The sequence below is a fragment of the Eublepharis macularius genome, chromosome 7 (assembly GCF_028583425.1).
Source record: "Eublepharis macularius isolate TG4126 chromosome 7, MPM_Emac_v1.0, whole genome shotgun sequence".
Classification (NCBI taxonomy): Eukaryota; Metazoa; Chordata; class Lepidosauria; order Squamata; family Eublepharidae; genus Eublepharis; species Eublepharis macularius.
Genome location: NC_072796.1, coordinates 33901160 through 33913411, shown reverse-complemented (window position 1 = coordinate 33913411; position 12252 = coordinate 33901160). Strand labels below are relative to the sequence as shown.

Here is a 12252-nt window from a genome sequence, read left to right as displayed (position 1 = left end):
ATCATACAGATTGCTGTAGCAAACCATGGACAGCTTCACAAAGCGATTGCACTCACACTATCTCGCCACTTGATTGTAGCTTGGTTGATTAAACAGATTGTAGCAGATTGATGAAACACACCCAGAAACATGGGAAACCAAGCCTCAGAATACAATATCAAATGAAGAGCATGTGTGAGTTTGTTTACCATAAATATTGTACAAGTGACCAGTAAGGAAGGCCTTGGGGCCGAAACACATACAGTCTGTTTTAGTGTTGATCATTTGTCTGTATTATCATCATGTGTGTATAGAGAACGGTTTACCTATTTTTAACGTATGTATGTAGCCTGCTATTAAGGCTCTATGTTTTTAACTTGAACTTTGTGTACACTGATAATAAATACCTATTTGGAATATATTTTATTTTACTTTGTAACCCCTGTATTACAAACCAGCCTCCGCTACAATAACCATGATAGTATTTTTAAGTCTGCAGTGACCATCAACTCCTTAACTTTCACAAAAATCACAACCAACCAAAAATTAATTCAGAGATAGGAAATGTGTAACGAGGCTCTTCCTGAGACAGTGGACCCTTTCATCATGGGAAACTCCCACCCATCATAATGAATTCTGCATTACCAATATGCAACACTCTTCCAAGTGCATCCATTCCATATGCTATCTTACACTGTGACTCACTGACTTAATAGCCAAAGCTGATTATAATGCAACATGGAGAGTGACATAAACCAGACCCACTGGGATTAAGAAGAGTGGACACATAGAAGGAGTAAAAGTAAGAAGACTGAGGGCATAGAAAGCCACTGAATAAACTATCACTCCTCTAAACGGAAGGCAACAGAAGCAGCATGCATAGTTCAATTGTGACTACAGCTGATCTAACAGGGAACAACTAGCCCTTATCCATGTTCAAATAATTACTCTAAATAATGCTCACCAGTCTGTAACAAACACTGTGTATACAAAATCTGTAAGTATGTTTGTCCAGTAGGACAAACAATTGTTTTAAAATACCAACTATTCACATATACCTGGCAAATCAAGTACAGACATTTATTTCCAGCTGGCACTGTACCTTATGCTACAGCTATGATACTACATCTTATTTGAATACTTACTTTTAGTAGAAATTCCTGTAGATCTTGGTGTGTTTTTGTTACACAGGATATAGAATGATCAGACCAGGTTACCTGAAAGAAAAGCAGTGATTTGACAACACTTATCTTTTGTAGGACTGGTGTCTATCACATTATTACTATCCAGCCCACCTGTTAACATCCTACCTACAAAGCCTGTTCTCTCTGGACTAACTACGAAGGTGAGGAGGGTCGTAACCAAGACCAGGGCACCTCGCCTGTGGAAGGACTTTCCCCTACTAGGCATCAGTCCAACACAATTCTTTTTACCGGGGCTTTAACTAGGGGTGCTGATCATATTAACTGGTTTTGCAATCTGCTTTCAGTTTGTGGACTTACGAGGATAATTTAGCCTGCAAAACATTTTAAGCATCTAATGGCCTTTAATTTTAGTGATTTTATCTTTTATTTTGTGAGCAGGTACCTTGAGCATGATAGTGTACATTGCTCCTTCACAAACAATTTATCCTCACAACCACTGTGTATGGTTTGATAGGCTAAATACTGGCCCAAGATTATAGTGACCTTCATGGATGAAGGAGGATCTGGCTGTGCAGTTTGGTTCTGGAAACCAGCTTTTAAAGACAGATTTATGCTGATTTGTTGTATTCCGGCTTTGCTGGATCTCCAGGTAAACCCCTGGAGGGGCCAAACTCTGCTGGGCTGGATTATCTGGCTGTATCAGAGAGCTGCCTCAGACACCTGCAGCAGTGAATGAGCAGCCCTGTCCCACTGCTGCAGGAAAGCAGCGCAGGGTTAGCAGAGCAGAGGAGAAGGGCAGGATCCCATTTTGCCTCTCCCCCCTGCCCAAGCTCCAAAACAGCCCTAGTTTGCTAGCACTGGGTGCCCTTTAAAACCCGCAGCTCAGCCGCAATCTAGGAATTCTTCAATCTTCATTGTCTCAATAGGAAACAATGGAGAGTGGCTGCGGGCAGTGGGTTCAGGGGCCCACAGAACTTGCCCTAGGGTCTAATTTGCTTCAAAATTGGGGGAGGGGTGTCTTTTGGAAGTAGTCAGGAGTGGGTTTCCCCCAAATTTAGTGGAGCTAGCTCAAAAAATGCCCCCCCAGACCCCTGACATTATTCCCCACAGGGAATAATGGTCAGTTAAATTTGGTATTCTCTAACCCAGACCAGAGAATCTGACCCAATTTTTTTTTTAAAACAAAATTCCGAAACCAAAATCATCTAGATTTGGGGAGGGGGGGGGTACACACCCCTAACCTGAACCCAGTCCTAATCCAACACTCTAACCACTTCATTAGCTCTCTTCAGTATGACACAAGTTAATACTAAAATAGCAAGTTATAATGATCACTTGGAACGACTATTTCGCATTCAGAAGCACTGTAATCAACAAGGCACAAATCTGTGCCTCACTCTAAGCCATTGCCCTGAAATTGCAATTTCTAAGCTACTGCCCTGACACTACACTAGGCAATCTGCTATATCAAATGTTATTTCTGGGTGACTTAGGAGGACATCAGGGGACAAAAAAATGTCAGCTTTAAGTACAAAATAGCCAAGCATTTTCAAATACACTTCTATAGCATTTCAAGGCATTAAAATATTTTATATTTCAATTGACATTTTCCATTTTGTACAATACTGGGTTACCAGGGAAGAATTTATCAAAATCATAGGTCTCTTATTACAAATATGTATGCAACAAACAGAATTGCTGGCTCAGGTAAGAACATCAAATTTTAATTGATTTTATCTATGTATGAGTATACATTTACTCTGATACTGTCTGCTTTACACTCATCTCAGTCACATACAAGATTGTTGTAAGACATGTACCATACCACTTCAGTGTATTATGTCAGCGCTCCACATACCTCAGTTTCAGCTTGGCTTGATAGTAACTATTGTTTCTAGCAGCCTGAAACTCAACTCCCTTGCTCCCTGCTCTACTCAGAATCAAGGTATTTAAAGTACACTGTGCAAATATGCAATTTCAATGTATGATGTAAACACTACTTACAATTCAATCCAGTGCAAGATAAACAATGCAATAAATCTTACATAAAGTGCAAATGCAAGATGCATATACAATTCTTACAAAGTGCAACCATACAATGAAAAGTTCCTTTCACAATATTGTATTTCATTGTATGGTTGCACTTTGTAAGAATTGTATATGCATCTTGCATTTGCACTTTATGTAAGATTTACTGCATTATCTATCTTATACTGGATTGAACTGTAAGTAGTGTTTACATCATACATTGAAATTGCTTATTGGCACAGTGTACTTTAAATACCTTGATTCTTACCGCAGGAGTTTTGTGTTCTTATCCTCCTGGTTTGGTACTCCGCGGCATCCCTCCTTTTAGTAGCCCTGCTCTGCTAAGGCAAAGTGCTCACAACTCTTTTTGTTCCTGCTGTCCAACGAAGAGGAACAAAAGGCAGGATAGGAAGCAATCCTTCTATTCCAATTAACAACTGATGTTTCATCCCAATTGAACAACTGTGATGCCATTTTGGAAGGGACACTAGGTCCCTACACTGCTTGTAGGTTCTGTTATCTCTGTCCTAGGATATGCATTTTAATTGCTGTCAGAATCCAATTTCTGGCCATCATTTGCAGATCCCTTTTTCAGATTCATACAATTACAGGTATCTTCTTAAAACTGAAGAATAGATATGACCAACATCATACATCAAAGTGGCAGCTACAAGCATTAGCCTCCCGTACGAAGGCTATGCCTTATGAGAAGGACAACCTTAGCACCAATCTCATTCTACCATCCCTATATCTAATAGCCAATGGCTGGTTCCTGTGTAGGTAAGAATATAGCACAGCTGGCTGGTTATTTCATCCCCCCATCACAGTCTTCCATCTTTGATGCTGCAATTTGCTTCTGCCAAATCTCTCTCTTGGTCTTGTTCCTGTGCAGATAGGCAAATCAACCCAATGAGACCAAACACACTATGACTTTCACTTTGGGAAAGAAAGTTCAGCAAACACTGGAGGGGGGGGGAGGGAAACACTAGCCTGATGTTGCGCCCTCTTCTTCCAGAGTTCACACTGCATGTTTGATGGCTGTAGAAACCCAAAAGAGTATCAAACATCACAGCAGCAGCTGCACTACCAAGAGGGGAGGAGGAAGAACTAAGCTCCAGGTACCGGCTAGGCAGAGGAAAGCCAGAGATGCAGCTGATAGGGGTGGGGGAGAATGGGAAAAATAGGATTTTCCCCTCCCCTACAAATCCTCGCAAGTCCTCCTCTTGTATGCTGCTATTTATACCCCAAATAACTTTGAACATCACATATTTGTAACTACAAACAGATCACTTACTTTGAAAGTATATTCTAGATGTTTGTCAGCCCTTTTCCTTGGTGCACCTTTCAACATTATCTTCTCAATGTGTACAGCTGAAAGAAATACAAGCTGAAGATGTAAAATCACAAGTATTTTCCAAGATTAGCAATCACCCGCTGGGTATCTGGCCATTTTGCCTAAACCCTTCAGCAACATTCCTGGATACTATCAACATATCACTGTCTCCTTATGGTGGCCCTGGGAAGCTGTAGCATCCTAAAACTGAATCAATACCATAATGCAATGGGAAACATTCTTCTGTTCATTTTGTACAAATACAGCAGGGAAGAAGGTCAAAGACAGTGATCATAAGGCTCTTCGGCTTTTTACTTGAAACAGCATTTTTAGTACTAGTTCACTACTGTGTTATCTCAGTGGCAGGCCAGAGTTAAAGCTGAGCTGTATGTCAAGGGCCCAGAAATACTTGGAAGCATTTCAGTGAACTAGTGTTAAAAGGACAAAGCATAAACTTGAAGTAATTATTTATATCTTCTTAAACAGCGATATGTTGACTTTATCAAAATGTACTGCACTTTGCATTGTTACTCATTCCAAGGAAAATGGTACAGCTATTTCCGTCATGAAGCCCAGAAAAGGACATTTCATCTAAATTACATTTGAACAATAGGATGAAGAGACACACTTCAGCTAGTTACCATGGAAGCGGAAACAGCTGAGTTACTATTGTAGGAAGAGGCAATTGGGAATGGACCCTTAAACCAAATTCAGTGTCCTCTCTTCAGGCAATTAATACACATTATACTACTTCAAACAGTTTATCTAATAGTACTGTTGCTTTACGTTCTTCACTACTCTATGGAGTACAACTAGCTTAGTTATATGGCAACAAAAAGCCAGCCTATGATATTTGTGCCACAGTTCCTTCAATTTAATATATTTACATTTAATAATACATTTAGTAGGAGTATCTGGGAAAATATTTTTTCATATAATTAGGAGGTACAAGAGGGGAGAAAAACAAGAGAGGCTACTAATGTATATCAATTGCGAGCCAGCACTGGTGTAATATCCTGATGAAGGGCATGAGCTTAAAAGAAGTCCTTTACTCAAATTCCAGCTTGGCCCTGAACTCACTGGGTGATCTCAGTTAAGCCCCTTACTTTCAATCTAACCACTACCCTATGAATGTGTGTATCAAGTGCTACTGATTAATCTTGAAGGGCTGTTGCAGTAGTTACCTAGTGATCTTCACACATCTAAAAGCACTACAGACACTAAAGTTTACTGTCTCTTCCAACCAATTCAGTGGTTCTCAAATTGTGGGCTGAGCCGCCAAAGTGGTTGCAAGACCAGGAGGGAGAGAGTGGACGAAGGTGAGTTGGGAGGTGACAGCTCAAGAAGGCATGATAGCAAATGCAGGCTTGCATGGGCATAACGTGTGAAATGGTCATGAATTACTTCCTGTTGCTCAGTAATTACACACAGATGAGATACATTTTTACTTTAAAAACACTTCAGGAATAATCATCAAGAACCAAATAATACTTCAGTTAATTTGTTTCTTGAGATTATGTGGCTTTTTCCTGCAAACTGCGGCTCTGAGATTTTACCGAAAGTTGAGTAATTCAACAAATTCCCAGCAGCATACTTATTTTAACCAGTCCAATAATCCTGTAATCCATTCATTCACTGTCTCTTCACATTACCTTTATGAGGAGCATCAGTTTTTACTGTCTAGGCAGCAACCATCACCCTGATGTTAGCAAGAAGTTCAACAACTATGATATTGTATTGTGACTCAATAGAAACACAGTTCTGTACAGTGGATGAGAGACAGTGAGCCTAAGGACTGCAGTCTTTCTCCCCCCCCCCATCTCTCCTTTCATTAGGGGAATTTCATGGCTCACCAGCCATAACTGGGGAACATTATACTGGCAGGCCTATAAACTTTTTTCACATCCTGGTTAAATCAGCAGCCAAGATTTGCCATAATTGCCAATATCAAAGAGGATTCATGGTCTGGGAGCAAAGGGATGAGGGGAAGAAGCATAAAATCCTACAGGCTATCCCCAGCAAGCTAAGAGCTATGCTTAACTGATCCTGTTTGCATAGAAGTGGCAAAAGTGGTTGTGCTTAGGACTAGCAAACAAGACAAGAAGTATATACAGAAGACGAAGTCAAAAAGACACACTGACAGTGAAATCCTAAGCAGAGTTACACCAGTCTAAGCCCACTGAAATCCATGAGCTTGGAGTGGAATAACTTTGCTTAGGATTTCACTGTCAGTTTCTCAGAGATGAGATTTACTATCAACGTACCTTCTTGCTGTGGTCTGTGGGAGGCCATCATAAGTTTATCATGAAGCACTGCTGTTTGTTCAAACAAACTATTCTCGTTACCTGGCATGCAGTTATGGGAAAAGTTCTAAAATGAAGAAAGAAAATTCAATATACATTTATTTAAAAGTGTAAAAATTTGATAATGGAAAGACTAAGTTATGAGAAGGCACTGCAAAATTATATGCATGAGTTCAGAACATTTCAATTTTTAAAATGCAGCTGGATCGCTACAGTTACCAAAAACATGTTCAACAAGTTTAAAGTAGTGCCAACGATTGAAAAATTAAGAAAAGTCTTATAGCACCTTGAAGAATCAATTTATTGGCCTGCAACTAAAACCTGTCAATTTAAGGCACGTTAAATATCTAGAATGGTCTCCTAATGGTATCTATTATGCTTCTTGCAGTATGTTTCTAAACCTAAAGTGACTTATAAAAACAATAGTTTGCCCGCAGCCTTGATTTGTTTGCAGTGAATGATAACTGCATCTAGGCAGGCGGCTGCTTTTCATCATGCACATTTTCCTTGGCATGCAGAGAACCTGAGAGAAGGCTGTGGAGAGGGATCTGCTTGGCAAGCAGACGATCCCAGGTTCAATGCCCAGAATCTTCAGTTAAAATAATCAGGTAATAGATGGTGAGAAAGCCCACAAACTGAGACCCTGGGGAGCTGCTGCCAGTCTGAGTAGACAATGCTGATCTTGATGGACCAACAGTCCAATTCAATATAAGGCAACTTCATATGTTCATATGAGAATATTTGTCTCCTATGTGCCTCCAATGCACATGCAGTTCCTCTTTCTAAAAGGAGGATACTGAACAGTAAAACAGTACAGCCCTCAGGAACACTGTGGTATCAGGCAAAGAACAGTTAACAGGAATACAGAAAGATGCTGGAATTATACAACTACAAAGGGAAACTAACTTCACACAAGAGTAGCCCAGTGTTCCAACCAGGACAGCTTTCTGTTTCACACTGTGGCCTAGCTGACCTGGAGGGCCAACAAACAGGGCAGGGAGCCCTGATGTTGCTTCTTAGCAATGGTATTAAGTGCTTTGGAGATTCCCTTTAGTCACCCAGGCTATTAGGCACTGATGGATCTATCCTCCATGCCTCTGTCTAATATCCTTTCACAGCCAACTTCCTTGGGACAGGAACTGCTCACACAGTATCTGAAGCAGCCTCAATATAAAATAATTTGGTTATATTGTACAACTTATTAAATCCCAAAACTTGATTCAGTCTATGAGACAGTCATGGTCATCTTTACATTAAAAGTCTTGCAATATTACTAAAATATTAAAGTGGGAAGTTACGACAAGCAACACTAACAAAGCCCTTTAGCTTCAAATGCTTCACTTGTGAATGTGTGATGAACTATGAGAGAATAAAGTAGCCATTAAAAAAATTAAACGCATTGTCTAGTAAGTGCTGTTTTAGCCTTTAAGATGCTAGAAGACTTTGCGGTGTTCACTACAACAGATTTATTCTGGCATTAGTTTCTGTAGATATTCTTTTATTATTCATTTTCATATACAGGAAACACACTCTTAGACATTAGATGCAATCCTGCAACTGTATCATAAAGCAATATAGAAACGATTTCTACAACCTCTATTATACTGAAAAGCCTCCAATATGCTTCCTGTATCAAGATGGAGCAGTTTCTCAAAACCACTTGTAAGATTTACTAGGAGTAAGACTCATTTTATCTACTAGAAAGAAGGTCTGGGTACACCAACAGTCAGCCGCAGGCTGAATTTGGCTATTAAATTCTAATCGTGTTTTACCATCAAACACAAAATTAGTAACAGCAAGTAGCACACTTCCACGCCACTATTTTTTCAAAGTAGTCTCAAAGACTCTACCCAAGTTTATATTTGTACATGAGAAGGCTACCAACGTAAAATTGGTCTCTGAAGTTGTCCATTCTAGATGGAAAACACTTCAGCAAAGGAGAGATATAATAAAGAACAATGAGATTGCAAATTGTAAAGAGAACAGTTTTTAAAAAACTATTTCTCATAATACTACAATTCAGAGTGACCAACTGAATTCCATATACAGAGGGCAAAACAAAAGGAAATGGCAATTTTCTTCATGCTCTGTGTTGAAGATATCCAGATGTTTTTGTTTAGCCACTGTTGGAAACAGGATACTAGATTAGATGGACCCTTGGTCTGATCCAGTTGTGCACTTATTTTTTAACTGTTTCAACTAAGGCAGACAATCTACCCATCAACTGAGTGGTTAAATATTCCTTGAAATTAAGAATTCTGCAGTTTACTCCTTTTATTTCATTATATTAGCATCCTTTAACAGTAACTGTCTTTTAAAAAAATCTTGTTTTTAAATAGTTATTTTAAAAATAAGATTAAAATTGTGTAACTATTTATTATTTCTGTTGTTCCACAATAAAAGCAGAGAAAAGTTCAGTGAACTCTTCACACATCTCAGATTATTTAATGTTGTTAAAAGTTATGGTAATTCCTTACTTTTTAAAAGTTAATTTGTTTTTGTAATTAGCATACATATTTTGATTATTAGTGTAACAAAAAAGATACTTTAACTGCTTAACATTCTTGTCTAATATTTGGCCAGGTCTTTGTCTAACAAGTAAAATGCCCAACTGCAATTTCAATTCAACCTTCAAGTCCTTTAGATCTTTTGAAGTTGCTACTGTAATTTAGTTTACACCTACATGTTCAAACAAACTGAAAATGGCGCCAAACAGTTAACACTTGTAAGCCTTCAACAACGAAGCTTACCTCAGAAAGAACAGGAAACTGTTAAAAAAGTAGGGAATCTGTAGGACTCATTCCTTGCAGGGTTTTTTAGGGGGTATAGAAACATCTGCCATGCTGCCTCCATTATCTGTTGTTTTTTTAAAATTACACACTAGGGCACAGATTTGGAATCGGATACACAATAGTGTATGACAGTGATACCCAGTGGCTGAGAAGCCATAGGGTTCTGACATACTTCTTGTGGCTCTTCCAAGCACTGTTCCCCAATTTGGCATACAGCCACATTTGAGGGAAGTGGTCAAGGTCCTTCTTTGATGGGGCCTGTGGCTGGCAGGTTGTTTTCATCTTAAAAGCAGCCACCATAAAACAGATAATCTGTGAGCCTCCCTGAGATGCAAACATCATGCCAGGGATGGAAATAAATGTGACTCCTTTGGTTGATGGTAAATGCGTATGTGGATCTCTGCAAGCTGGATGTTTTACCAAAGACAATATGTACATAGACTTTACTGCTGTATAGTATGCATTACCTGTTGCTATACATACACTGTTAGAGCACTACTTATGCAATGTATTTCTGCTTATATAATATGACTGCTTGTTTAAAATGTCATGGTTAAATATTTACGCTTTGTTCACATCTCTGCAATCCCAATTCTATCATATTGCTTATTAAAGGTCTTGTACCGTTGACTGCATTGGCTTACACTGTGTAATCTGCTCTAAATCTGAGATAAACGCAGAAATAAATGATTTTGCTTATACTCTGCTCTTCTAGACAGATTAGTGCCCCACTCAGAGTGGTAAACAATGTCAGTATTATTATTATCCCCACAATACAGCTGGGGAGCTGGGACTGAGAGGAGTGTCTAACCCAAGGCCACCTGCTTGGCATATAGCAGTAGCAGGATACAAACGAAAAGAGTGCTGATTTGAAGCCCAACCACTTAACCACAATGCTACACCGTTGTCTGGCTCTCTCCGCCCAGAGAACCGTTATGAGGGAATGCTACAAAAGCTAATCTAAATATCTAGCAATTATGTCGTAAGGGAAAAGTTTTCTCCAACCCCAAACGAGTCTGGTTGGAGCTCGTGGAAGACTTCCAGCGGCTCAGCAGGAAGACTCGCCGGGTGGGGTGACGTATGGTGTTAAGGCCGGGCTCGCCGTCCCGCTCTCCAGGGAGGCGGGGAGAACCAAGCTATGAATGAGCGCGGGGGGGGGGGAGCACGGCGGAAGGCTTACCCGAGCCCCGCGGCTGCCGAAGCCACCCGCCTCCTCCGCGACCCGGCAGAGCGCCCCGCGCAGCCTCTCCAAGTGCTCCCGGAGAGTAACTCTCTGGTGGAAGGAGAAGGCGGGGTGGAGGGAGGCCATAGTGAAGAGCAGCAGCAGCTCCTCTTGGGCCACCAGCCCCAGGCCCTCTTCCGCGCAAGGGCCGTTCAGGGCCGCCGCCTCCACTTCTCCTCCTCCTCCCGCTTCTGCTGCACCGCCATGCAGGGGGCCGAGGGGCCGGCAGCTTTGCAGGATCGCGTCCACGCGGGGCAGGAGGCGGTGAAGGCGGCTGGCGGCCTCGCGGTTCTCGGATCCCAGCAACGCCAAATAGACGATGAGCTTGGAGCGCACGGCGGGGTCGCGGAAGTCGCTGCCGCCCGCGGACGGAGGAGGGGCGGCGGCAGGAGGGGGCGAAGCGGCGGCGCCCGGAGTCGGAGAAGGCGGCGGCACGAGGGGCTGCGGCTGCTGGGCGGCGTCTGCAGCAGTGGCGGCGGCGCCGTTGGCTTTGGCCTCGGAGTCGCGCAGGCAGTGGTAGTCCTTGCGGGCCAGCTCCTCCAGGCAGGAGCCCAGGAAGCGCAGCTCCAGCGGGTTGAGGAGGTCGAGCAGCCCCACGGCGAACTCCAGCCGCTCCGCCGAACCCAGCGCCAGGCCGAACCACTCGTAGACCGCCTCGCGGGCGCCGCCGGCCGAGCAGCCGCACAGGCAGCCCGCCGGAGGCCCCGCGCCGACCCCGCTCCGGCGCGCCTGACAGGCCCGGCCGCCGCGTTCCCTCAGCCCAACCGCCGCTCCCTCCTGGCCGTTGTTGCCGCCCTCCGGCTCCTTCTGGCTGGCCGTCGCCTGCCGCGGCTGCTTCACCGGCAGCTTCATCTTCAGCATCCTCAGGATGAAGGGAGCGAGTGGGCGGGCTGGGCGCCGCCGCTCATCTCCTCCTCCTCCTCCGCCCTCCCCCTGCCCTGCTTAAGGAGGAAGAACCAGAGCGGAGGAGGAGGAGCAACCGAGGCGCCTCGGGCGACAGCGAGGAAAATGGCGGCGGCCGTTGCCGCTTCCCCCGCAGGTCGGCGCGCGAGGGCTCGAGGAGGGAAGAGGGCGGCACAGAGAGGCGCCAGTGCGCAGGTCACGAGCACTCCCCCCCTCCCGCGCTGAACAAGAAACTAGGGGAGGGAGTAAAAAGAACGGACGGGAACCGGGGACGGACGGAGAGAAGCGAAGCCCCCCCTCCCAAGCAGCCAATGAGAAAGCGGGTCTGTAGACGGCGGAAACGTTCCAAGAGCTCGCGTTGCTCGCCCTTCTTGCCTTGTGGGAGATGGTTAGCTTCCCGCTGGGTCCTAAAGCACCACCAGGTACCGTTGACAGGTATCTAAAATGACGAGGAAAGGCGGTTAAAAATACCCAAATAAATAATCCCGCCTTTCTCTGTAACCATAATTTTCTCGGGAGCGGGGACCGTAATGAACAACTGTGACAG

The 12252-nt window shown here is 43.2% G+C and overlaps 1 protein-coding gene across 2 annotated transcripts in view; it reads right to left on the bottom strand.

The window, feature by feature from the left end:
* The window catches only part of ZCCHC2 (zinc finger CCHC-type containing 2), a 36133-nt gene extending 24350 nt beyond the window's left edge, over positions 1 to 11783 (bottom strand). For both annotated transcript variants that reach the window (XM_054985421.1, XM_054985422.1), the window contains exons 1-4: positions 10761 to 11783; positions 6750 to 6855; positions 4447 to 4523; positions 1125 to 1196 (exon numbers count right to left, since the gene is read on the bottom strand). In XM_054985421.1, coding sequence (XP_054841396.1) covers positions 1125 to 1196; positions 4447 to 4523; positions 6750 to 6855; positions 10761 to 11663 — 1158 coding nt within the window. In that variant the 5' untranslated portion in view covers positions 11664 to 11783. The remainder of the gene's footprint in view (positions 1 to 1124; positions 1197 to 4446; positions 4524 to 6749; positions 6856 to 10760) is intronic.
* Between the last annotated feature and the right edge of the window lie 469 nt (positions 11784 to 12252).